This window comes from Atta colombica, unplaced genomic scaffold (assembly GCF_001594045.1).
Source record: "Atta colombica isolate Treedump-2 unplaced genomic scaffold, Acol1.0 scaffold216, whole genome shotgun sequence".
Taxonomy (NCBI): Eukaryota; Metazoa; Arthropoda; class Insecta; order Hymenoptera; family Formicidae; genus Atta; species Atta colombica.
This window is the reverse complement of record NW_017259312.1, coordinates 689,314-717,247: the sequence shown is the minus strand read 5'-3', so window position 1 is coordinate 717,247 and position 27,934 is coordinate 689,314. Positions and strand designations below refer to the sequence as shown.

Sequence of the window (27,934 nt, the reverse complement as noted above, 5' to 3'; positions counted from 1 at the left end):
AATTTTTCACATTTTTAGGAATTATCGTTCCGAGAATTTGGAATTAAAAATAGCGATTGTTTAGTGATTTTTAAGACGTCTTTCATAATATTTTAAAAATATTTCAATAAATCATCTTTGAAAAATCTTTTAGACACACGTATTGTATGAGTAAGTATAGATATACAGCTATAACTTATTATTTAGTTTCTTACTTGAAAATAAACCATGTGATGCCGAAATAGACGCGACGGAAGTCTACTTGTCGCGGCGTAAATATTTCATTGACGCAAACATGAATCTATAATATTTTTATTTAGACAAGAAGAACATTAAACGCTTCTATACATAACATATGACAGCATTGAAAAGAGTAATTGTGAATATATATAAGAATAAAATTATGAATTGCAGGAATAAAAGAGAAACAATTATTCAAGAATATATTAAGTCCGATTTGTGATCTTGATATAAATTATAGGGTTGTAATAACAAGAGATGAAAATAATGAAGAAAGTAAAAGATTTTTCTTGAATACTTTGACAAAATTAACAACAAGTTTATTTATATAAATGTGCAGATCTTTGTTCTAAATATTAACTAAGCTTCATACACACACACACACACACACACACACACACACACACACACACACACAACACAATAAGAGCTTTTCTGAGATTAGATCTTTTTCTGTAGATTTTCTTTAAAAAAGATCGATTTGCGCGAGAGAAAAATATTGCGGTTTGGGTTGAGAGAAATGAATCGTAGTTTGCAAACAATTCTCCAAGAATTAAACGAAGTCGCGATGCATATCCCGAGGTTAAGTGAAATCAATTATGAGGAGCATCGCGTGGCAGATCAATTGATCGAAGAGACGGGATGAGGGCTGAAGAGGGCTCTTCTCTCTTCTCGATGAAACTCGGGGATTCGTCGAACAGCGGAGGCGCGTACGCGAAGCGAAGCGTTAAAATTAAATCTAGCCAGAGGCCGTCGGCTACGTCGTCGACGATGGTGAGTCGCCGCGTCCTCTCAAGCTCAGTCTCAAGAGCATCCCCCGGCTGCACGGATGCATTCCGGTTGTCGATCAAACTAACATCCCCCGTCGCAATTTTTTCTTTTTTTTTTCCGTGAGCCACCCTCTCTTCGTGCGACGCGCATCCACTGCCGAATCTTCACTGAACATTCGAGAATTCGCGAGACGTTGAAATCGCGCGAACTCGGAACTCTCGATCATCCTCACCTAAGAACTTTATTGAGGTAATCCTTTGTCGTTCAAGATCCGTTTACAATTACTAGAATGTTTTGTCCTTATTGTTGTCACTGCACGCATTAGTATAGTTTTTGTAAAGCTTCTCTCGTTATTAGATGTTATTTTCCGCAAGAGATCAATACATTACAAATTGATGTTGTCTTCAGCGTGTATGCTTAGAAAGGACAATTGAAGTCTGAAACAATGTAGATTTTTTATTTTTGCAATGTATCAAAGGATTAAAGCTCTATAAGCGGGACTCTGCGTGAGATTTAAATGTCAATATTATATATCGTTCGCTGTTCAACTATACTCGTTTTTCGAAAGAAAACGCTGGAGGCCTGTATATTTTTCAATGTTTTTTTCAGCTAGACTTGAATTTACATTATTTCATCATGCGTTAACGATTCCATTTATATGCATTAGATTTATCTTACAAGAGAAAATCTTATATTAGAAAAAATGATAAAAACATCCTTGTTGCATTCTTCAAACTCAGCACGTACAAAAGTATAATGATATAAATACTTGGAATTAAAGTCTAGAATGTAAATCAAATGTAGAATCGATTTGGCGAAGTAATCGTCAGATCGTTTCTGAATGATAGTATAGAACTAGAAGAGCAGGCATGTGTGCGAGGAGTATGTCATCGGGTTACTAGCCTTGATCATTGGCCAAATACTTGACAGGGAGTAACGTTGTCACGTTACTCGTGCTAATTTTACGTACGCCACATACGACGCAGAAAATTAGGAAAATTGATAATAATGGCAATTATACAAGTTCAAAAAAACGTAATGTCTGCGAAAGATGTGCGCGAATCAATTTTATTACCTCGTTTTTTAATTTATCAATCTAATAGAATCTTTTTTATTTCTAAGTGTAAACGATAGACTGAGCTTTGCGATTTTAAATTCGCGTTTGCGATAGATGGAACGAGATGACGAGGACTTCGGCGAGGGCTACATCGCGGAGTCGCACCCGCTGAGACCAACGCACCTCACGGTACCGCTAGGAGGACGCGGTGATTCGCGTGCACCCAGCATCAGCAGCAGCGTCAGCGACCTCGATGTTCCAATATACACTAGAGAAACCACCGTACCTCTCTCGGCGAGGAAGGTAAAGCTGTCATCGCGACATGCAGTAGTAACTAGTTAAAACGTTAAAAGTTAAAAAAAAGTTAGTTAATTTTAAATGCATTAAATTTTAACTTAACTAAGTTACTTTTAAACGTACTTTACTTTTTTTTAAGTTAAAAAATTTTTTTATCTCTTTTAAATATTTTAGAAAAATAATAAGATATAATAAGACTAAGAGCGTATATTCGCAATCTTTCATATTTTAAGACCATCTTAAGTAATTTCTTAAGATGCTAATAACTTTTGATTATTTTATGCGGTTATGCCTTATGTCTTAGTCCGAATCTACAATAAGTATTTTAACCTTAAGTCGTAAGAAATTGATCAATTACATATTCTTCTCGCATTCGATTGTAATTGGTCAATTTCTTAAGACTTATTAAAAAAATAATCACTGATCTTGTATCTTTTTTATGTGCTGGCTGTTTTTTTAAAGTTATATAACTTATATAGTTATATCGTTATGTGTTATATGAGTAAAATATGAATAAAAAAATTAAAAATTAAATTTTACTTAATAATCTATATTGTAGTTATTTAATCTCATTTTAAGAAAAATTAGGACATCATGATCTAAAAAATAATTTTTTTCAAAATTAACTTTTTATTTAACTTAAGTTAATTCAATATTGATTTAATTTACGTTAAGTTAATTTTTTATTCCTTCAACTTTTAATTTAACTTTATTAATTTTATAAAGCCATTGACTTCAACTTTATTCAGTTAAAAAAAAACATTAATTTACCCAATCCTGGCGATATGTTTATTTGAAGCGATATGCTTCGAAAATTAAATACAAAATTAAATACACACGACAATAAATTAATTTCTCGATTAAACACGTTAACAAAATTATGCAAATTTAATAACATAAGAAAATCGAAATCCAATTTATTGGAAATAAACAAGAATATTTTCGGTATATAAATATTACGAATTTTTTTCTTTTTTGAAAATGCTTTGTTATTTTCAAAGTCATCGACGTAAGAGTTGCATAAGCAAAGTTGAGAACTGATATATTATTATTCAATTGGAGGGACTCGAAAATATGTGGCTTACTTTTTATATCGAAAGATGTCGCACCAATAGTTGCGCAGATTTGCGCTGTCAGTCGTGACGATACTAACAATTTAAAATATGAATATGGGCTCGTCGGAGCGCGACAGATGCTTTATAGCTAGCTAATACCCGAGGTGTGTCGCATCGCAAAGATGATCGTTTATACTTACTCTATGAAACGAAACATGCGCCAGCGGGAAAACACCCTATTTTTAGAATAATGTCGAAATCTCGCGATTATTCGAAACCAGGTGGGCGGACATGCGCGCACACGCACAGCGTGTCTCGCAAACTTTGTAGGTGCGATAGAAGACTCATAATCTTCAGTTTAATTTTGTTTACAAGATGGCATCTCGTGTACGCACGAAATCCACGTGTGACACGTTGCGAATAGATAAGCGTTTCGCTCATTTTATCAACTATTAAATTTGTTGCAAAGTTGCAACTATATTTGGAATCAATGGGTTCTTTGTGACTACAATATGACACTGTTTGCGCTTGAAATGAAATTCTTGCAGTAACATTTGCAACGTTTCAGCAATATTACAACATTACAAATATTGCAGTAATATTTCTTACAGAAATTAATACTGATTAATTTATTATTGAAGGACATTAATTGCTTAAGGTACTGATAGTGTTTTAAATATCTAAAATAGGTAATTAATTATTATCTTTTAGTATTGACCAGTATTAGATTTCTGTAAGTGATATTGCTGCAAGTTTTTAGGCTGTGGGGAAAATACAAAAGTATAAAAAGTTGAACAAAAGTTTTCTAACTCTAAAGATTTATCGTAATATATCATGTGTACATAACTTTGTCTCGTTTTATCCGGCCAATTTATTATGACATTTTGTATAAATCATCAAAGAAACATTTTCTTATATAATCTTATTAATTCGTATATGCTCTTTGAGAATCGAAAACACGTAATATTAATTAACGATAGCAAACAAATGTCAATATGAAAAAAATGTCACTGAAAAGGGATGAGGATCGATTTCTGATCCTCTCCTCGTCCAAAGAAACGTCAGACTATTACGTTAACTATTATTTTAATGAACGCGCAACTGTACGTACTCGTGTATATTAGGCCTAGAATTTTCTTAGAATACCGCGCGACGTGTAGAGATGATTATCACGTCGGATTATTGGCAAGAATTCCACGCGTAACTCGCCGTAAAGCCTTCCTCGCTTAACTATTTTTCTCAAGTGTCATCACGCGAAAAGTATGTAACGATCTAAAATACGTTTAATACCCCATTTCTTTACTTCTATCGAATTATCTTATTTTTTTCTCTACCGTTTCTTTTCTCTCTTTTCCTTCCTATCTTTTTTTCTTGAAAATAATATCAATTACGCTACTGGATGCAATAAGACACGTGATCAAGTTTGCCTGAGTGATGTAACAAACACGTTGCGCGTATCTGTATTCGCATTTGATTCGTGTTTAACGATATTCTAGGCAGTTGATTAATTTGCCCTCGGTGCATATTAAACGCGGCTAACGAAACAAGGCGTATATGGTTTGAAATTGAAATATAACAGACGTTGAACGTTTCGTTTCAGCAAGGTTATCATTTTTTTGGTCATATCGTTTATCTGACAGAAATAGTCCTGTACACACGCGATAATCGCACAGTAATTCGCGAATTGCGTTTGGTATTTCAACAGGTGATCGACGCTTTTTTCGATCGCGTATCCATGATGGAGCTCGTTTCATCAGCTTCGAGCGCGTATCGATCGAAGTAGAGATTACCATTGTCTGTCGAAAGGCATGTCGCATGCGCGACTTGAAAATTATATGAATCTTTTGGAGAACGTAACCATCGATTCCGCATAGCGCATTAGAAAAAAAAATGTGTATTAAATTTTGATAAATATTTACTTAATTTGTTTGTTAATATTTACTTGTGGTAAATATTTACTTAAAAAGATGATTATTAAATCAAATTAATGTTTCTCGTATCGAAAATAAATATATGTTTATATTTAATAAATATTCGGCTAGTATTATTCAAGAAAATATTTTTATTTATTTTTTAATTTAGCTCATTTTTTTTTTTAGTAAAAAACATTTGAATATGATTACGGCGATTTTTTTTTAGTACGTTAAAAAACGTACATAAGTGTTACAATCGATTCATCGAAGGACCAAAATGCGACCTTTTTAATTTAACGATCACGGAGAAACGTTTAGTCGCCGTCATTCTCTATTGGTCGATGCGGTGGGTGTGTGCGGAGGCACGTAATCGGTTCTGTTTCTCCTTCCAAGAAGAAACTACGTCTCTCCTTATCTGACGAAAGCCGCGGTGAAAATGACGTTAGTCTCGCAACTGCGCGGGACATTTGCTTGTCGTAAAAATAGAAAATTACAACGCGAGCGAAATGTCTCGCAGGGAAACGATGTTAACTCACTATCGACTGCTCGATAATGTATATATTATACGCTAAATATCCTCTCGCCCGAGGATATTTTCTAGCTTCTAGCTTCTGCACTTATGAAACAAACATGTGATTTTTAAAAAAAGAGATAGAATATAGAAAGTGCAACTGAATTGATCTAGACTCGTATTATGCAGTTATTCGGAATAGATTCCGATCGGAATTATTTTATTTTCCATATAGAAAACACAATAGAAATTTAGAGAATAATTGAACAATTCCAAATAGGAATTTCGAATCCCAAATATCTATTCCAAATAATTCCCATAATGCTTTAATTAGATCTGACAGATTGTATAACAGATAATAGTAATCTTATTGAAATTTTAACCAGCTTTTTACATTTTCTGTTTTTTTTTTTTTTTTATTTATCTGCATTGTTATTATTATCTGTTATGTTGGCAAGCATTATAGAAATTGAATCTTTAAAACCACTTTACGTAAGTATTCTGTTTAAAACTACTTAGAATAACTTTCTGCGATAACGAGCAATTGTGTAAATAAAGCGTTTCAAAATCAAATAGTGCAATGAAAGTGAAGAATTTCAACTATCTTGATAATTAAGCTTCTCTTAAGCCTATTGAATCATCCAATAAACCATGTTATATGCACTTGTCAAGTCTCGTGTACAATCACCAAGATTTTAATTACACATTAATGCATCATTGTAATATCACTCAATTGTATCAATTACAATTACTTTTCTGCTCGTTATCCTTCATCCAATGACAAATTGAACACGATAAGAAAATTATTCGATACAACCATATCAAGTATTGAAATCTCCACGGAATCGTAAATATAATAAATTGCCAGCTGAATCTAATATCAGGTAGAAAATAAGAGAGGATAAAAAGAAAAAAATTTTTGATTGCAAAATTATCAATAAGATTCTTAAAAAAAATGTTTGCAAAATATTATTTTCTTTTATAGAAAATTATTTTCTTTTATAAATTATTATTTTCTTTTATAAAAATCTTTTTAAAAATCTTTTTTGTCTTTACAATTCAAGCTTGTTCTTCAGGATAATTCTTGAAGAATGGCAAGATACATCGCGGTCGATTAATTTCCTTACAATAAGGAGTTACGCGTCACCAGCTGGCTTAAGGGAGTGCGTACATATAATTTTCTCCTCAAGTATCGCGCCAACCACATCCAGGATGATAAGATGAATGTTCGGTTACGTTTCCGTGTGATCGCGTTGGGCAATATGCCAGTTTTTGACGACAGTTTTGCAGACGTTACCGGCTGCCAGCGAGACGCGAATTTTTTTCGCGCATGTTTAGAGAAAGCCCACGCACACGCGGTTACTTTGTATGCATTTCCTCCTTTCCTTTTTTTTCGCTTTCTCGCAATGTTGCAATAATTTCATAATGAAACGTGACTACTTTGACTAATGATATTACAAAAGGCGACTACTTACGTCGCGTTTATTTACGTTCTCGAATTGTAAAAATACAAATATTATATATATTATATATATTATACTGCGAAATAATAAAACTCTTATCATTCTAGAGGCGAGATAACAAAAAGGGATTGACTTTCGTATCGCTTTTGTATAGTCAATTCCTTATTAGCGAATAAATAAATCGCTTATATAACTCGACTATTTGATAATCGTCCGCGATTATAGTCAATAATGATCGTTTTCTAGTTTCAATGTTAGTACTAGAAAACTCTAGTATGTATGTAATATACATTGGAAGTACATACATCCGTTTTGCGGATGAAAAAAGAATATCCATATTTCGGATTACCAAATTTTCTCTATCTTTACTCTTTAATACATAATACTCAGTAACACGAAGAAACTTAATTTAACTTTGTTATTACTTTTAATTAACTTTGTTATTACTATCCATTATTTATATATTTTATTAAATATATAATATAATATTTTATTTCAAATTGTAAAATTAAAGTTATAATTTCCAAACAATTTTAATAAAATAATTAAAATTTATATTTTATTCAGTATTTTTACCATGCAATATTTTTATCATTCTTTTCCGTTATAACAACATTTTTTTTCAATACTTATTTATGTTTTGTTAAATTTGCATTCAAGATTTTATTAAACTTTTAAATGTATCTATGTTATTTTTAATAATGTAGAATAGGTTTTTTTTACAACCCCTGTTTCAAAATATTAAAATTTACATAGTGAAAATTTTTCCATCTTTATCTGGAAAATTTGGAAATGTCAGGGAATTTTATTTTCTGCGGCAATCCTGAAATATTATACGAACTTTTTGACCAATCTCAAGTAAAGTCAATTTTTAACATTTATATAGGGAAAAAAGAAAGGAAAAGAAAAAAAAATGTAATAAATGTTTCTCTCATTATCAATCAGAACTACTGACTTTTTAAAATAATCTCTCGTTCACTTTTCGAGATGGTCAGCAATCCTACCCTGATGTTCATGACGTCATCATCCCTATAATCGATCTCCAAATCCGTATGCGCGGTGAATGATGTAATCACGATTTAACTCGCGCGGGAGTCTCCCTCTTTATGTGGGTGGCTTATGAAGGGATGAAAAACATTAAGGCGCTTGCGCCGTGTGATCAGCCGATGGGGTCGCGCTGGCTGCGCCAACCCCCATCTGTGGGGGGTATTCAGTCACACGAGGATCGAAACGAGCCCTCAGAGTAGACGAGTCCGCGCTTCCTGTCTCACACCTGCATCGCCTGCGAGGTGAGTTTGTGAATATTTCCTCACAAAATTCCGCACATCATTCCTCTGCTGATCATGGAAAAGAAAGGCTATTCATATCGCGGATTTTATTGTGTTGGTGCATGTATTATTCGTGACGATTTCGACATCTTCTTGGATTCATCGAATTGCGTCGATCCCACAATGTCAGCACGAACATTGAGGACGGATGCTTCTGTCAGATATTGAAATCTTCGCATTGCACAATTCCGCCAAGTCGAATTCTTGATAACTGAGGTATGAAAAATGCCCCCTAAATTCATCTATGTTGCCGACCAAAAAAACATTAAGAGTTTAATTCTCAGATTTTCATTTGAACTCTTCAAGATTGTGCCGGTTTCAGTTCTGAAGATCTGGACACGGTACAATGAATTCGATTACTTCCATTAATACTAAAAGTTGTTACACATGGAATTAGCAAAGTTAAATATAGAAGGACATAAATATTTTAGACAGTTCAATAATAATATGCCACATTACTTAACAGAATATACATATATTATTTTATTGAAAGTTGATTATATTATGCCACTATATTTAGATACTTTATATAAAACAATCTTTTTAATGTGCACTCGTATTTCACTAATTCAATGCGAAGTCACATTAATGTTTACTCGTATTTCACACTGTTATTAGCATTGTAATATCATGTCATATGGTAGCATTCACGACAAACATAATGGAAGATGTATCTATTGACCTTTATATTTGACCTTTGCTCGGTCAAACCGGATTTTCCTGTGACGCAAACGTAACTGTGTAAATACGATTTTTGAAAAAGACAATCGCGATAAGATTTAATACTAAGCGGAAAACTGAACGTACGATTCGTTTCCGTATGAGATATTTCGTAATGTACTTTATTGTAGTTGCGTGACACCATTATGTCACTTATATCACATCGAGCTGCACGCGGTATGCGTGATACATTTTGCAAATGTTATAATGTGCCTTTTAGTCTGAAAGTATACTTAATTATCTCGCTGCTAAGTAAATGTAATAATTTACGTTACGCATAATTTGCGTGTTTAATTAAAATTTTTCACGCAAGGGATAAATTATATATTTTAGAGCAACATAATGAGATTACCTCCAAACGAATGTGATAATAAAGTATTGCATAATTATGTTATAATAAAATTTGAACCTTTTATATATGTTTAATCCGGCTGTATAATTGAATTGCTTAATAAAAACGAAATATTAATTCAAATAAAAGAAAAATTAATCAATCGAATCAAAAATATCACAATTATGAAACTTTTAAAAAGAGTGATCATCTTAATTATAAATTTAATTAGTATTATATTAAATTAGTATTATATTAAATTGTAAACAAATATAAAATGCATGTGCACTTTTTTAGTTTTTAATTCTATCGTAAATGAATTTTGGCCATAATTTTGACTATAATTATGTCAAGAAAGAATATATATAAACAATTTTTATTTGTCCGAAAATTTTTCTTTTATCTATGTTATGATTCATTATCGATTATTTAGTATTTCTTTTATAGTATTTCTATTATTATTACTTTTGTAATATTTTATTATTATTTTTTTTTTTACAGTATTTATTTTTTATTTTTCCTCTCTAGAAATTTATTTCCAGCCATTTTGTAGTCTAGACATGTCAATTATTAGAGTATGCTTGATAAATGCTTCGCCTAACTAATCGGATTTGCATGAAATAAATTTGAAGAAGAAATATGTCAGAATAATAGAAGAATAAAGGAACGATTGCACCATCCTGTCGACAATGTAGTGACAGTGGAGTCTTCGAATGGAGTTTCCCGTATACATTAACTTTCATATCTTGTATATTAATCTAACTAATAATATATTATTAATGTATCTGTTTCTTAATAATTTCAATGGAAAACGTAAGAAAAAGTATTTTTGTGAAAGTCGATATTTATTGTACTTTTATCCAAAATTTTTCAACAATATCCAATTTTTACCTCATCAAACTTCATGTTAACGTGAAAATATTTTTTATTGAACTTTTCTGAACAAAATCTAATAAGATGGAATTTTTTATATAAAATGGATTCATCACTGCAAATGCAATGTTCGTATAATACATTTTGTCGTGATGTAATTCAGAATTTATATGTACAATATAAAATATATAATAGTTTTTAATAAATTTTATTACAGATACATATGTTATCGATTTATAAATGTATCGATTGTGAAAAATATTTTAAAATTTTCTCATTTTATAGTTTTAACATTATTGTTGAAATAAATTTTTTTACGACCTTCGTCATACCTATAAATCACATCACGTTTGCACTTGTCATCCTTAAAGGTGAGCTTTTTATTTCATATTGCATCATATGTGTGCAATGATGCAAACAGTAGCCGTTCTTAATCGATCGATATCGCATTTTATAAGACATTCCAACGAGTTATCGCGAGTTCTAAAAGTTACTTTTTATTGCTATAAAACGATTCTTTTTCATTTTCGAGCGATATTGGCTACGGATTTTTCGGGTCTCGTATATTTGCATAGAGAGATATCGCATATATACTCAAAAATTACATTTTTAGAATTTCACTGATTAACCAACCTGTTTGTTTTCTATTCTTTCAAGCTGCTATACGATGGGTGTGGAAAAAGAAAAGGTATCGTATACATATATCTACGCATTATTCTTACTTTGAAGGTATAGCCGGAAATTAAAGGTAGAATGCAAAAGTTTTACGTAATTAATTTAATGAATAAAATTATGTTTTACTATTATTGTTTTTATTGTATTATTTTATTTATTAAACGTAAAATATAAACATAAAATATAAAGATGGGATTTTTTCACATTTATTTTATTCTTTATTTTTGTATAGAAAAATATCATAACAGAGTCAGAATTTGCAAAAATGATTTAAGTTATTATTTTATGATGTTAAATGATTAATGTTTACATCAAGAGAGAAGATTAAAATTTAATTATTTCTATTTCTAAAAAAAAGGATCACTATTGTATAGAATTTTTCAATTATATTCTCGTGCTTTCCACCTACGCCGCTCATATATGTTACGAAATTAGTGTAATTAAACATTTCACTCTAGTCAACCGACGACATTCAGGAACAGGCGACAACGCCAACGGCTCTGGCTCCAACACCAAAGGTAATCTTTTTCTTATATATATGTATTAATTTTCGAGTATAATTGTTTATTTGTGCGATGTAACTAGTAATCAAATGATAAGCAAATATAATATTTTGAAATTTCAAAAAATATTTAAAAAATGTTATCTTTATTTATCATGTCGTATCGTTTTATATATATATTTTATATATGCTGTTTCAGTAAGTTATCAAATCATTTAAATTATCAAATCAAAGTTGAATTAATAAAGTTATATTTAGGTAATTCTTTTTATTATTGATTAAGTGAAACAAATATCTCTACCAAATTATAATTTATTTTATATATTTCTTCAATGCAAAATATATTTAGGCAACCATAGGACAGATAGATTAACGAAATACTATTAACATTCAAAGTTACAAGACTATTTACGCGTTTATTATATCCGCTTATTAAATATCTGAGTAATGATAACGTTTTGACATTTGCTTACGAAATTTCTTATGAAATTATCTCAATTTTTTTTTTCTCTATTTTTTCTTTTGCAGCCTGCCACGGCTGATAAGGATTGGGTAAGTACCAACTATTATCACCCATTCGTCGTAGATGTTCCTCGAGAAAGTGAATTGCGATCGAACATACAGCGAAGAAAAATGTATTCGCATACAGTGACGAATCATGTTATTGATGTCTCGCCAAAGTCATTGACTCGCAAATTATCGTGGTCTCGTCCCGCATCCATATTGGCAGAATACTGTTGCACTTTTGAATATGTGCGCTAAGACATATCTTGCGTATACACACACACACACACACACACACACACACACACACACACACACACACACACATATATATATATACACACACATATATATATATATATAAAATAAAGTATTTATATCATTAAACTAAATTGAAATTATGAGAATAAATATAATATAGATGTAATTATATTCACGCCTACCAAAAGCGAGTTGTATCATGATAAACGCGTCACAAAGTCCACAAAAGAGATAACGTTCTATCGCAGCAATGTGTTGAAATTTTGATGATATTATTTGAGGAGGAAAGAGGAATATAGGGGTATTATTGAGACATCGAGCTCTGGCTATAATTTGCCGACGATAAAATAATATTTAAAAAGCATTAGATTGTTGGGGGTAAGAAAATAATACCAAAAATTTTTAAGAATGGATTGTGTTGTAAATTAATATTAATGTATGAATTAACACTAAATATTTTCTTTTGTTTTAACACATCTATGTTATTCCTATTATCTAACGCAATAATTAATCCATGTTGATAAGTTTGTATTAATTTAATAATACAGATAAATAATTTTGGACAAGTAGCGACTAAAATTTAATTTTTCGACAGATGGGTTTTACTTTGATAGAAATTGAGAGTTCATGACTACAGTGAGATATTTAACAAATTGACGCTGGACATTTGTTTGACATGTCTGATTTAACAAAGAGCTGTTAAACTTGAAGGCTTTATTTCTTAATAATTCCTATTGGCAGAAATGGAGACACATGCAAATTAGATCTTGTGTCGTCAGCTTCGGCCGACGTATTAGGACAATTAATAACAATTGTTTCTAATGGTGAGTAATATCTGCCTATCTGAGTCTAAGATCTATTCATATCGATATTTATGTAGTAACTTTCAATCATTAACTAAAATAAGACGAAGATGAAACCAGTTTTTTTTTTTTAAGTAATCTTTTCTCTATGGCAGTTTTACTCTTTTCTTTTCTTGATATAAATAAACATGTACTCGATATATCATTTAAAATCCTAAATTTTCCTATGATATCATTTTTATAGTATAATAATATTTGTGTAACGCGCGTATCTGCACACACGTGTGACATCTTATATTTATTTTATATTGAATTATAGCGTACAATAAAGGGATCAGTGCTAGGCCTTAATTCGGTAAACATTTATGACGAGACTTTCATGTACAGCGACTAAGTATTGTACATTTCTGCACTGCTATTCTTGAGTAAATTCGAATGATCTTTTAGAGATCTTTTTCAAAGCTATCCGAAAATATAATTTCGGTATAATTTACAACATATATTAATGAAGTTTGATACATTTGGAAAGAAGGGATTTGAAAGGAATATTTCATTAAAATGATATTTATTCGTACAGTAATATTTATTTTTAATATCTCATATAACATAATTGTTACACATACAATGTACTGTATGTGTACTGTATCAGAGGCAAAACGAATCTCGAAGTCAGCTATATGAGTTCGCCGGGACATGTGCGTGAAGTCGTAGAAATGATCCGTTTCAATGCGGCTTAATTGTAAAATTGACACATACTAACGTGACCTAACCGGTCGTCATCAACAGACCGCGTCCGGTATCATATGTACTCTCCGGCATCGTCAGAAGCGTATTTATAAGAAACGTGAAAAGAATCACTTCAAAGTGCAAAGATTAAGAGATGCTTGAAGAAGTGCCACGTTGTATTTCCAATTTTTTCTTCCGAGATGACAAAGTGCGCGTAACCTTTGCTTATAAAATCATGGAAATGTTGTAAACGTATAATGTGAGCTAAGAATATTCTGTAGGAGATAGAACTTTTTTTCAGAAGACTGTAGGAATGCTGTACAAGCAATAAATGTTTTAAGAATAGCTTGGATGCATTCCACGTGGATGATGAAAAAATATTTTGGAAAAAAAGCATTTTGAAAACGTTTTCAAGAATAATCGCGAGAGAAAGAAAATCTGATTTCTTAATTAATTTTATAAATAATGTTTATTTTCTTTTTCTGTTATACATTTTAAGAATTTCTCATTATCTCTTCTCATACATTATATTTTATAATAAATCTCACATATGCGCGATCGAACATAATTTAGAATGTAGTTTTGTGCAATATGACACGATATTGTTACAATCTGCATTTTTGCTAATAATAAATATATGTGCCTCTCTCATCACGCGATATTTCTTCTGTATTGCATCATAAAACGTTCCAATTTTTTTTTTTTCGTAATGCGAGTACGACTAGGATTACTTCGTGTTGAATATCTCGAATCAACCGCATATATTGGATCGCAATACTCGCAGTTGCTATATCCCTTTCTCGCAAAAATTATTGCGCGTCATAAAATTATTTATCTATTAATTCTCAGATGTCTCTCATACTTAAAAAAAAAAAAAATATTAGAGACAAAGTCAATTATTATTAATATAAAAATTATGTATAATTCTATTAAAAACTCTCGTTGTCATTGTAATTTTCCCAGCTATTTCGAGCTATTATTGAGTGCCGCGCCTTTTGCGTTTCAAACTGCTCGATGAACCGCTATTTCTTTTCTTCTTTTTAGTGCGTCCCCCCTTCGTTGTGTGGTAAGGGTGCGTGGGATGGTGAAAGGTTAACGCAACCGGAATCCAGTCCTGGACCGCCCAATCGCGCTGTCGTTGTACCGGTCCCAGTGAAAGAGGGGGACACGAAGGAAGTATGCGGGGTCTTTTGAAAATCGGCTTCGGTTATACCATCACACGAATATCGGTGGCAGTTACGCGCGCTCGCGATTGTAGTACGGAGGTCTCGTTAGTTGTCGGAATTGTCGAGACTTTTATCAGCTCGAGTGAATTTTTGGAATCGCGCTCTTCTCACAGGCGATATTTTTAAGGAGCAGTTATATCGTGAGAAAGGGTGATTGTATTACGAAGAAAGACATTTGACTCTAAAAGAAGAAGAACGGAAGATTTAGAGAAAAGATAGAAATAGCAAAAAGACAGAGTGTATTAAGTGCGGATTATTCGCATAAAACATGGAACTCAAGGTAAAACTCTTAAACGAGTTAAGACATCTTTTTACGCTTAAATATAAATAATATGCTCGAAAATTAAAAAATTTTTATAACTGACAAATTTGTAGAAGCGAATCTTTTAATACAGTCGTAATTAAATTAATTTGTTATTCACAGAATTAAATTTCTTTTAAATTAAATTTTGATTAAAATCAAAAAGAAAACATAATTTTGTCCTCTACACCCGTTATTCTGAAAATCGATTCATGATAAGTCTACCCTCTTCAATTGCTAATTATTCAAAAGTTAGTACCTTAGCATTTTTGTAAAAGAAACTCTATGCAAGTTGGACAAAAAATCATAAATATTACTTGTTATATCGAGGTTGATTCTGGAATTGATATGCAGCGAAACCGGATATGTATATTTCCATAGAATTGAAATAAAAGTTTATGAAAAGGTCGACTCGGTATATTACTTAACGATTGTAACTATTATAGAGTTCCATTAAAATTTTATAACACTATTGAAGATGCCATGTAAAATTCATGACTCTAATCGGTATTTCAAAATATGTTTGGGAAAAATAAATGATATCGAGACTTATGACATCCGTGACTAAAAGAATATTTGATATTTAGACGTTTGTATTGAAATCAAATGGACTTAAGCATGTTCAGTTATATATCGATTTGTTCGGTTCAGTAAACTTCTCGCTTGTAGGAATATACACAAATTTAATCCCTAAATCTTTTTTTTCATTTTTCACAATTTTTATGTATAAAACAAAACAAAAGTATACGTAATAATTACATCTTTTAAGCATCAAAACAAGACAGTGACATGATATGTGCGCTTGGCTGAAAACATACAAACACGTTTATATTTAAGTTTACATTTTGAAGCAATTAAGGTAAACGCGTACAGCGTCGCTAAAAGAAAATTAAGTGAATATTAAACAAAGAAAAATAATTCTTCATTGTACAAAACTTTAATTTGATTAAAAGTTCAATGCTTGCCTTTTGATTGTAATCATTTAAATCAAATTCGAATGCAATGAAATCAAAGAAATTTTTGTTTCGTAAAATAAAATTGCCTTTTGCTCAAATCGTATAAATATTGCGGAGAAATTGATAAATCCATGAGTTACAAATCCACGAATCATAAATATTATGTTTAATTTTTCTATATAAATAAATATTAAACAGGTTTAATGTATCAAAAAATTGAGATTTTTCAGTTTAATGTACTGCAAAGGAGCTTCGCGTTATATGACGATTGGCTGTGATTCGATAATAATCAAAAACGGAGGAAGTGCCTCGTCAGTGCTCTTTAAAATACAATATATGAGCGACAAGAGCTAATCAAAAGCTCCCATTGAAACTTATCATTATCATTAAGCTCCATTTTCACGGCATATAAAGCGAAATACTATTATCGTGCGTGAAATTTTCATAAAAAGTCCTTCAACGAAAAAAATGCAATCGGCTTAGTAAGTTAATCATGCAGAACAGGATGACATGGGAGGTAATTAAGTTCTTTTCTCTACTTGGAAACACGTGACTTTTACGTTAAAGTGTTCTAAACACTTTGGAACAATAGTTAATATAGCTAAAATGATTAGCATTGCATCGTCATCTTCGTAGAATTCCAAGAAGACGATTACACGCGATTATCATAATGTGCAATCATTCATTATCATTCCATTGCGTATCATATCGGTCGTTTTGCGACTCCATAAGAGGCGCAAATTGCATATTAAGAAGTGTGCCACAAAACAATCTTTTTTGCAGCGTCCGATCATTCTAAAGATATCTGAGATCTTTTTTCGTCATTTTTTTTTTGCTTAAAAACAATGAAAACCAAATTAAAAGAAGGTCGCTCAATTGAAAGAAATAACAAAGATAAAATTGTGCAATGCAATTCTATGTGTTTTGTTGTACTGGCTTATCTATAGAAATTAGCACATCATGCATCTCAATTTTTCAGTAACACGAACAGTGAAATCTTATCCACAATATTATCGTCTCGATACGAAACGACTATACCTTAAATATTGAAATCTTTGCGGGGCGCTCATTAAATAATCATTGATATTTTCTCAGGTGGAAAATTACTTTAGAATCTCTAATTTTTACAACGATATCGTTATTGTACAACTCTTTTTACTATATACAATATAATTAAAACCTGTGACACCGATACTGTCATTAAAAGTTACGGAATAGAGACCTCTTATTTTAATCAGTTTCTTTCATATAAGATTTATCCTAATTGTTAAGAAAGAAATGAAAATTGAAAGGGGCGAAAAGAAGTAGGAAAGTGTTCCGGAACGAGACTAGACCATCCATATCAAAGAAACAAGAACATTTGCGGACCTTGTACGGGGACGCGCGTTCTTTTCGCCATCGGTCTCGTGGAACATCGAAATTAGCGGCTTGGCAAGGTAACCAGGACAACGGCGTCTCGAAAACAGGCAGCACACGTAGACGAATGTCGGTGGCGCGCTCGTGCTCACGCGAGTATTCGAGTTATTTTTAGCGCGCTCAAGCCTCTGTTGTCGTCGTCGTCGCCGCCGCCGCCGCCGTTTTCTCGGGGGGCTCGACTTGGATGTACCGACAACACCAATAGCGCGGCGACACGCCTTCGCTACGGCCAATGCAGTTGCGAGCGGATTTCGTTACGAGTGCATATGCACACTACAGACGAATAGCTTGTTTCTTTATGACGCGGGATACGTCATGGCCTGGAACTTTGCTATGTAGAAATCCGACGACCGAATATCCCTTACGCACGTGACTGCAATGCGTGTGTATGTGATATCCGCTGTGCCGTATACGATTACAATGCTCGTACGCAACGCACGCACGCCCGGCTGGCCAGCCGTTGGAACTGGTTGGAACGACTTCTAGCCGTTCATAGGCGTCACCTCCGATCAATGATAGAGCGAATATCGCCTAGACAGCACAGAATATTTATTATTATTCATTTTTTTTAATGTTATGTAAATATTTTATGTACATATTTTATATGAAGCTTTATTCGAAATATTATTAAAAGATAGAAAATAAATATAATATTTATGATAAATATAAATAATATTTCTGTTAAGTATTTCTTTTTTGGATTTTAATGTCTTACAATAAGTATTTCCACAGAACTAGAAGATTTACAATAAATATTTCATAATATTTATAATAAATATTTATGATCTATGCAATTCAAGACCACAAAATATTTAAAATAAGCCTTATAAATATTTATCAATATTTTAAATATTGTATGCTGTCTGAATAAATAAAGAGTTATTTTATTCTTCTTATATCGAAAAGAAATCAATTTTGAAATATCTTTGAAATCACAAGTGTACTCTGCAATTTAAATTCAATTCTTTTTCATTTAATAAAGTAAATTCTAATCGATAGAAGAACCGGTGAGAAAATAATAAAAAAGAAAAAAAGATAAATTTGTTTACATTTGCAATTAAATTTAATATTAAATTAATTCAACATTCAAGTAACTATTACAAAAAGACAGGCAGAAAAGTTTCGATTTAAAAACTAATTTTCCGCTTTGATGAATTAGAAATTCAATTTCACGAAATGAATTCTTGTTTAACTTATTGTCAACTATTTACTTGCAAAAGTGTTCTATTGTTCTGACAGGTTTCTCATGAATTTTATAACAAATATCATCCGCGTAATAAATATGTACATTCTCTGTCTAAAAAAATTGAATTCTCTAAGAAAGACTGACAGAACTTTATTTTATAAAATAATAGCCTGTTTAAAATTCAAAATAAATTTGAAATTGCAATAAAAATTACAAGAAGAAATTGATGATAGAAGGTAACATAGAAATGCGATTCAGATCGTTTCCAAGGTTTCATGCTTGTATTCTCCGACCATGATCTAGATGGTTTTATCCACTGTCTCGTGTGCGATCAATATCAGTTTTGTAGCACACGCACACACACAATCATAGAGCTATTGTGGATTGATGGCGTTTAGGGTCGACACCCTTGCACAGATTCGCGTGCAAACATTAATTTATCATTTTTAATATTAAACACGACATTTATAGCCGTGATTATATTAAACTGATTTCATTTTTAAAGACTCAAAATAAAAATAACACATTTTGTTATCAATTTACGTTTTGCCTTGATGGAACTCTGTTTAAATTAATACTTGATCCAATCGCTCTTCCGTTTCTATCTTCACATGTTTGTTTTGCAAAAATTATTTCTTTTAATTACTTCGTTTCAGTTGTTATGCATGTTTTCTTTAATATACATATATCTGCATTTGAAATAAATATAATTGTGTGGAAATTAAGTAACCTTAAAAATTAAATAAATCATCAGAAACAGCTAAATATTTGAAGGCGACTTTTTATGTAGCATCGGAATAAATTGCGAGTCGCTTTAGCATTGGTAATCTCTTTGGTCGTGCCCTTATCTTCGTGATATGTATGGGTTAATAGAATGATTATCGCTGCGAAGAAATAAGTAAGCATTTGTTCTATACTTTTCGCCTGATTGCATATTTTTTTATTTCGACAATAATTGCGAGACAAAACATTGTTCTTGTCTTTGTAAAAATCAGGTGAATTCTAAGGATCAAATTATCTAATAAAAATGTATAATGCGAATGTGTAGATTCTTAATTTACAAAGTCAAGTATTTGACTGATCAATAATTGAATATTTTTATTTGCTATTATTTATTTATTTTTTAGATAAATTGAAATAAAATTCTCTTTTTATATTCGATCAGATTTGAAAAGCAATCTATATATTTTAGAGATTAAATATTTAACACGTGAATTTGTTTCAATTCATTGAAATTAAATAATTTTCACTATAAGTACAGCTTTAACATAATTTTATATTGATTCTTTTTGTGACTTCTCTTAATCGAGAATATACATGCTTCCGGCCATATTAATAATAAATGTAAATAATACGAACTGTCAGGATTTAGATTCACGCCTATAAATGCCTTTTATGTAACGCTTCTTTTTTTGCAGTTCGAGAAGTCGTTTCTATTTGTGTTGCTTCTATAATATTCCATATTATTTTTTCTTATTAAAATGTAATGCATGAACTTTATCATTTATGAATGTGTGTATGTGTGTGTGTGTGTGTGTGTGTGCGTGCGTGCGTGCGTGCGTGCGTGCGTGCGTGTGTGTGTGTTTGCGCGTGCGTGCGTGCGTGCGTGCGTGCGTGCGTGCGTGCGTGCGTGTGTGTGTGTGCGCGCGTGTAAAAATCGGCGAAAAAAATTATATAAATTTTCAGTGAAACATTATTTTTGAGAAATTATTTTTTGTAGTTATACTTCAACAAATTTTTGAAAAATGTTTACAAAAACATCTTATTTTATATGCGTAAAAAGTTACACGATGCGCGATCAATGAACGATGCATCACGAGACAAGGATTTAGTATGCACTGCATTGTGCAAACTTCGAATGCATTTGTATCTTCCACTCGCACCAGCACATAAAAACGCGAGATAACGAAAGATGAGAATATTTTCATTGACGTACAACGTTAATTTATTAAATCCAACATTATAATACTATCAGTTTAACGTTCGAATGATTTGCATTTATCTCTAGCTTACTTATTGTTAGCTCGACCGTCCAGCTAAACAAGGTCTAATTTTGCTCGTATCATTTTAAGAATTGAATTATCTCAAATAGATAAAGATCGAAGATACAAAATTATAAAGTGGACGATTACCGCAATGTAAATGCTTTAATAGATTTGTTTGCTTTGCTGCTCTCTTTTGCATATTTATAGTGAAATTGAATAAGAGTATATGCTCTTGCAGAGCTTTGAGAGATAAAAAGAATGAAAAAATGAAACCAGAAGCAAATATTATTAAAAGATAAATTGCAATTGTTATTTATTTTGTAAATAGAATTTAAAGTCCAGTGTATGATCTGAACGGAATAGAATTTCTTTTAATGAATACAGTCTCGGTGCATAGTACATAGCATTGTTATCATATATTCGTGTACGAAGTGCATTCCGGCTATCGGACTGACGACGTCAAAGAAGATTCATAACATTGTCAAAAATGCATTGATAAATATTTATAAATGCTATGCATATGTAAATATATGCGTTTGGAATAATATGATGATGGTGCGCTTCATTTGCGATTCTTGCGATGTGATCCATGCATGCATTTTCTACGTTCTCCAATTGCAATTGTCGTGAAATGTAGAGAAGAAATTATTTCATTTTTTTATTTCAAGAATTATTCTTCTATAATTTTGATATTAATGTTATTAATTAAAGATTTAATATAATACGGCGAGTGCAAAACCTAATCTAGTGAGTAAACTATAATAATCCAAAAATAAATGAAGGTGTTTCGAAAGAATATTCATATCTATATTGAATAATTAATTCTCGCTACCGATTTGTCTTTTATTTCTTTTTTTTTTTTAATGTTAATACAATTTAATTGAACACCGATTATAGAAACAAATTCGTTTTAATAAGATATAATTTACGCGATTTACGCCATTGTTTGGCACACATTGAAAGTTCTTGCGTGTAATGGAGTATCGGTTCTCCATGGAAATGATGTATGCGAATGAATATGCATCATATACTGTACTTATGCAAATTCAATAAAAGAAAAAAGATCATTGAGTAATGTACGTATATTGTAGTGCCGTGTTAAATAACGCGACACATACGCATGCGTATGGAATGTGTGTGTGTATCTTCCAAATGGAAAGATGTATATACTTCGCATGCGTACGCATGTATGTGTGCGTATGTAGTCTCATAGTATAAGAATGGCCAGCGAGAATACCAACTCACCAGTCTTCGGCACATGTTCCAAGATACTTGAGATACTGAAGAACGATATAACATTAAGACGAACTACAAAATAAACGATCCGACACAATTCATGTAATTTTTTTCGTCTATCGCGTGTGTGTCGATTGGTGAAAGTGAAATATTGGAACGTGATCAAAAGTGTATGCCTTTGTAAGGAAAGTTTTCATTCAGGATGACGATAAAGTCAACCGACTTCGAGATGCCGTATGTGAGAAGAACGGTACGCACGTCTCTGCAAAAGTAGCAATATTCCCGGTATTAGAAGATACGAAAGAAATTTAATCTCTGCGAAATGGGACGACTTTCCTTTTACATTAGAAATGTTTCTTCTTTTCTTGTATATATAATATATATGAATATATATATGCGAAATATTCTAAAAATAAAAGATAAAGATACACGAAAATTTTATTTAATAAAATAATATTTCTCGCGAATATTTCGCGATTCGTTACTTGTACGACACATATTCGATTTTTCCGATTTGACAGCTGAAAGCCAATAAGCAATATTTTTACATTATACTTTGCGCGTTGAATATTTATCACTTTTTCAATATGCCTGACTATACGTCTGATATTGATATTTGCATTTCAAGAAGAAATATAACGACGTCATTTCGAAAATGCTAAGAGAATATTCCTTATAAGAATTTTCCGAAGGAATATTTCTCTTTAAATTTTAATCAGAAAATTAATTAAAATTATACGTAGATATTTTCTTTTTTAATACAAAATAAAAATAACATATTTAATATAAGATAAAAATACATATTTTTCCTGTAATAACTTTAAAATAAGATTTCCCATGTACATGTAATATTTCCGATTTCTGTCATAGGGTCTTAACGGCCGATTAGCATTCGCTATCGCAGCGGCTGCTCTCGGTTCATCGTTCCAGCATGGATACAATACCGGTGTGGTTAATGCCCCTCAACAGGTATAAATACCAATTTAATCAGACATTCTTAAAACATCTTACATTGCAAGAACATTTATCTAAATTCTTACATTTACTTTTTCTTAATATATACACAGAGAAAAAGGTTTCTTTGAATTTAATATTTCTTATAAGAAATTTGACTAAAATTTATTTCATTGAAACAACATATGCTTGTATGAAATATTATTTGTTTGAATAAAAATTTTGTTGTTTCATTCGAGATACTTCTATTGCTTGACAGAAATAACATTACTATTTGAAGTAATATCTTTCAATCAAATAATATATATTATTTGGTTACAATGAATATAAACAAAAATTATTTATTTAAAAATGGCAAAATATATTGATAGAGATTGTTCCATGTAAATAATTGTTTTCTTAGAACAACGCTTACATTTTTTTGGCCGAAATTACTATATGCTATATTAATTATGTTTGTGCCATACAGTTTGATCACGCGAATGCCGAAGATAGACATTATCTGTTCAAACAAATAATATATTTAAGACAACGATAACATTGTTTCAAATTCAAACAATCATTTATTGATTTAAACTGATTCATTGCTTTGAACCATTCCAAATAACAAATTTATTTGTATTCAATAACATTTATTAAATCCAAAGAAATCTTTTTCTCTGTGTAAGAAGTACATATTATATAGATTGTATTTCTATGTTAGAATTACGAATCCATCCAATAATATGAGATAGTAAAATATTTATGATGTACGGAAAAAATAAATAAATAATGAGTGAAAAATTATGAAGATTTTAAATAAATAAATAATTAAATAAATATTTTAACGTTTATAGCTTATCGAAGATTGGATCAAAGATCTGAAAACAAACCGCACGGGCATCCCAACGGAAAAGACGGAAGTGACGTTAATTTGGTCGTTGGCAGTGTCGATCTTTTGCGTCGGTGGAATGATAGGGGGTTCCATGATAGGCTGGGTAGCGGATCGTTTCGGCAGAAAGGGCGGTCTGCTGCTGAACAACATCTTGGTCCTGGTGACTGTGATCTTCGAAGGTAGCGCCAAGGCGGCGAAGAGCTACGAAATGATAATCGTTGGCAGGTTCCTGATCGGTATAAACTCTGGGCTGAATGCTGGCCTGGCACCAATGTACCTGGCTGAGATTTCACCTGTGCATCTACGTGGCGCCGTGGGCACCGTCTATCAGCTAGTCATCACCATTTCGATTCTGGTATCGCAAATCCTCGGTCTGGAGCAAGTCCTTGGTACCTCCGAACAATGGCCGTTGCTACTATGTTTGACAATCGTACCAGCGATCTTCCAGATATGCACGCTGCCTCTCTGTCCCGAAAGTCCCAAATATCTGTTGCTCAATCGCGGCAAAGACATGGATGCACAAAGAGGTAGGAAAGAATATAATTTATTTCATCACAAATAGCGAATGTAAAACGCGAATTATAAAGTTAAGCGGATAAAAGAGATACTTTGAAAGGAATTTATAAGTATTCCTCGAAATAAATATCTTTTTTTAATCTGTCGCTTTATGCGTCATAGAATAATCAAATCCTTTGTCCGATCTGTTCGCTTGTCGGCTTTGTTCATTTTTTCATATTTATCGTTTTTTCTTTCTTCTTAATAGCGCTGTCCTGGTTACGTGGCACGATCGAAGTTCATGATGAGATGGAAGAAATGCGAGCAGAGTACGAGTCAGTGAAACTGGTGCCGAAGGTCACTCTGCGCGAACTCTTTGTAAATCCAGCGCTTCGTATCCCGTTATTCATCTCGATCATGATTATGTTCGCCCAACAGTTATCCGGCATAAATGCCGTCATGTTTTTCTCGACGAAGATCTTCAGGATGGCGCAACTCGACAAGCATGCCGCTCAGAATGCCACGATGGGAGTCGGCGCTATGAACGTCTTAATGACCATCGTCTCTTTAGTATTAGTAGAAAAAGCAGGCAGAAAAACACTACTCTTGGTCGGATTTTCCGGCATGTTCGTGGATACCGCTCTACTCGCCATTTGTCTCGTATTCGCTGTAAGTATTCTTAAACTATGGTCCATTTGGTGCTACACAAATGCTCTTTTTTTTATTGATCACTTAAAAAAATTCTTTTTTTCGATTGGTCAATCAAAAGCTTCGAAGCATTTATAGCGCCATTGAACTGTACTCTTATTCTTTAGTTAGTCAAGGTAAGATACAACAACTCTTAAAAGACTTTGAGACTTTGTTGTCTTGACTAACTAAATTAATTTGAGATCATAATTAAATGTTTTATTTGTACATTTTAGGAAACCTCACGCGCAGCAGCATACTTCTCGATCGTGCTTGTCATCATGTTCGTCGTCCTATTTGCCACTGGACCAGGAAGTATTCCGTGGTTCCTAGTGTCAGAGTTATTCAATCAATCCGCCCGACCACCCGCTACCTCCATCGCCATCGCCGTCAACTGGACCGCAAACTTCATCGTCAGCATTGGCTTCTTGCCACTGCAGGAGGTACTAGGCGCTTACGTGTTCATCATTTTTGCAGTGTTGCAGTTGTTCTTCACGCTCTTTATATACAAGAAAGTGCCGGAAACGAAGAACAAGACTATGGAGGAGATTAGCAGTATGTTTAGGCAAATATCGTATCAGTGAGGAATACAAGATGGGTAAAATATTTTTCTCAAAAGCAAAATCAGGAATGAATATAAGTACATTCGTTTCTCTTTTTCTTTTTCTGCGTCGAAGAATTCAACGGTTTCGCGAAAATGGCACATACTATTTTATGATCTATTAACGCGCTTCCAACATTCTGTCCATACGCAACATCAAAATTCATCGAAAAGATACTTGGTGAATATTTGTGCATAACCATGATGTGTGCTACGATGTATTCGACATAGTTACATCCCGCAATCGTGCCAATCTGGAAAACTTAATTTTATGTTATTTAATTATTCTACGTTTTTAATTTAATTTTTAATTTCTTTAATTCGGAAACTGTATCCCAAGTCAAGTTGCACGAACACGTGCACATGATCGCTTTGGACTTTAAATTGTAAACTTAATCTTATAATTAGTTCCTATGTATTGCGTCTGGCGAAGAAAAAGTCGCGAGAGGAACAATCGAAATGACGCGAAACAGCTTAGAAAACATGATTCTTTCACGAGTTCTTTTCGAACAATAATTTGTTCCTTGCTTTAGGGACAATATAATGTATTACTTGCCATTACTTGTACGAGTACGAAAGACCATAACTCTAGTCATGAAAAAACCTGTAGATGGAATATATCCACACAATACAATTCTCTAAGAAAAGTCCTAAGGATATCCTTAAGACGTAGATGTCCTCTGTATGTCCTTACGATATCCCTTGAAAAACTATGTTGTATGAGTAATCTTGAAAGAATCTTATACGCTGGTTGATTTTATTTTTATTATCGAACCTACGATTTATTTTACAGATTCGTACCGCTTTGCTAAGCGAATTTTTAATGCAATATATCACGTGAAATATACTATATTTTAAAGAAATTAATAATCGAGTACAATTTTATAGAATAACGGTTTTACAATAGCGCATAAAAAAACTTGCGTTTTCCCTATCGAATTACATTACATCACGTTATTGTAAAAGAATTTAAAAACTATTGTTACAAAAGGAATAGAACTGATTGTGTCGATGAAGAGCGTATCAATTGTCTTTTTATGAAATAATTTATAATAAAAATTTAAAGAATATTTTATTATATGTAAACTGAAACGCAAGTTTTATTCAAACGAGAACGGAAAGAATGATGTTAGGATAATTGTAAATAAATACAGAGATATGTAAAGATTAGTATTGTGCATAGCGTAGGTAATAATTATATTTATGTATGCATATAGATTTGATTAATGTGTTTAAAACTATATCAACATCATATTTTTAAATTATTTAGATTAATTTTAATAGTGTATACATATATGAAAGGAAACATGCGATATATTGAACGTAACTCAGGAATTTACGCTGATCGTTATCTCGTAAACAGCAGATGGATACAATGTTTTATTTTTTACGCTGTATCTTTCCGTATCTCTCAAGGAATACTCATTTGTAACCCGTTTTAGTTACGTATATTAAAACTCATTGATGATACATATTGTACAACAAAAGGCATCTAAGTTTGATAATTCGTTAAATAAATCATCGATTTTTATCTACTTTGTGTAAAATATATCATTTGAAAAAAAATCTGATCGATCGAGATTTTTCACTTTAGTATGTATATGATTAGTACGTTATATGTATGATTTAGTATATTATCCACACTAGTATGTACAATGTATGCAAAGTGTGTTAATCGCAAACGATTCAACTTGTCGCAAAACTGTAAATAATAATAATTCTCATATCTTTTAATTAATTGATCGCTAATTATCATATAAGTTTTTGCAACGCAATTATTAGTATTTTAGATGATTTTTTTATAAATAAATCTGTAGACTCTTGCTCAAAAGGAATCATTAACGTTAAATTCGGTAATTATCGTTTGTACGTGAAGAATTATTTACTATAATTGTGACAATACATCAGAATTTAGCATCCCTATTCATATGCCTGCCTACAAAATGTGTTATAGTTTTATAATACTCGATGCCAATCATCCAAATAAAAAGGAATATCAAGAGCAAAA

General features: G+C 31.9%; 1 protein-coding gene across 3 annotated transcripts; it reads left to right on the top strand.

The window, feature by feature from the left end:
* Window positions 1-985: 985 nt before the first annotated feature.
* LOC108687800 (solute carrier family 2, facilitated glucose transporter member 1-like) lies at window positions 986-27,934 on the top strand. 3 transcript variants are annotated; one of them, XM_018193757.1, is made up of 6 exons: window positions 986-1,239; window positions 2,162-2,350; window positions 23,186-23,284; window positions 24,106-24,670; window positions 24,907-25,307; window positions 25,562-27,934. In XM_018193757.1, the coding sequence occupies exons 2-6, from the start codon at window positions 2,162-2,164 to the stop codon at window positions 25,907-25,909; spliced, it is 1,602 nt and encodes a 533-aa protein (XP_018049246.1). In that variant the 5' UTR covers window positions 986-1,239; the 3' UTR covers window positions 25,910-27,934. The 3 variants fall into 3 exon arrangements, with proteins under 3 accessions (XP_018049246.1, XP_018049247.1, XP_018049248.1); XM_018193758.1 differs by lacking the exons at window positions 986-1,239; window positions 2,162-2,350 and adding exons at window positions 15,069-15,515; window positions 22,285-22,565; XM_018193759.1 differs by lacking the exons at window positions 986-1,239; window positions 2,162-2,350 and adding an exon at window positions 15,070-15,515.

Coding starts and splice junctions, on each gene's coding strand:
- LOC108687800 (XM_018193757.1), top strand. CDS start 2,162: ATGGAACGAGATGACGAGGACTTCGGCGAGGGCTACATCGCGGAGTCG. Junction 2,351..23,185: donor TACCTCTCTCGGCGAGGAAG/GTAAAGCTGTCA, acceptor TTTCTGTCATAG/GGTCTTAACGGCCGATTAGC. Junction 23,285..24,105: donor TGGTTAATGCCCCTCAACAG/GTATAAATACCA, acceptor TAACGTTTATAG/CTTATCGAAGATTGGATCAA.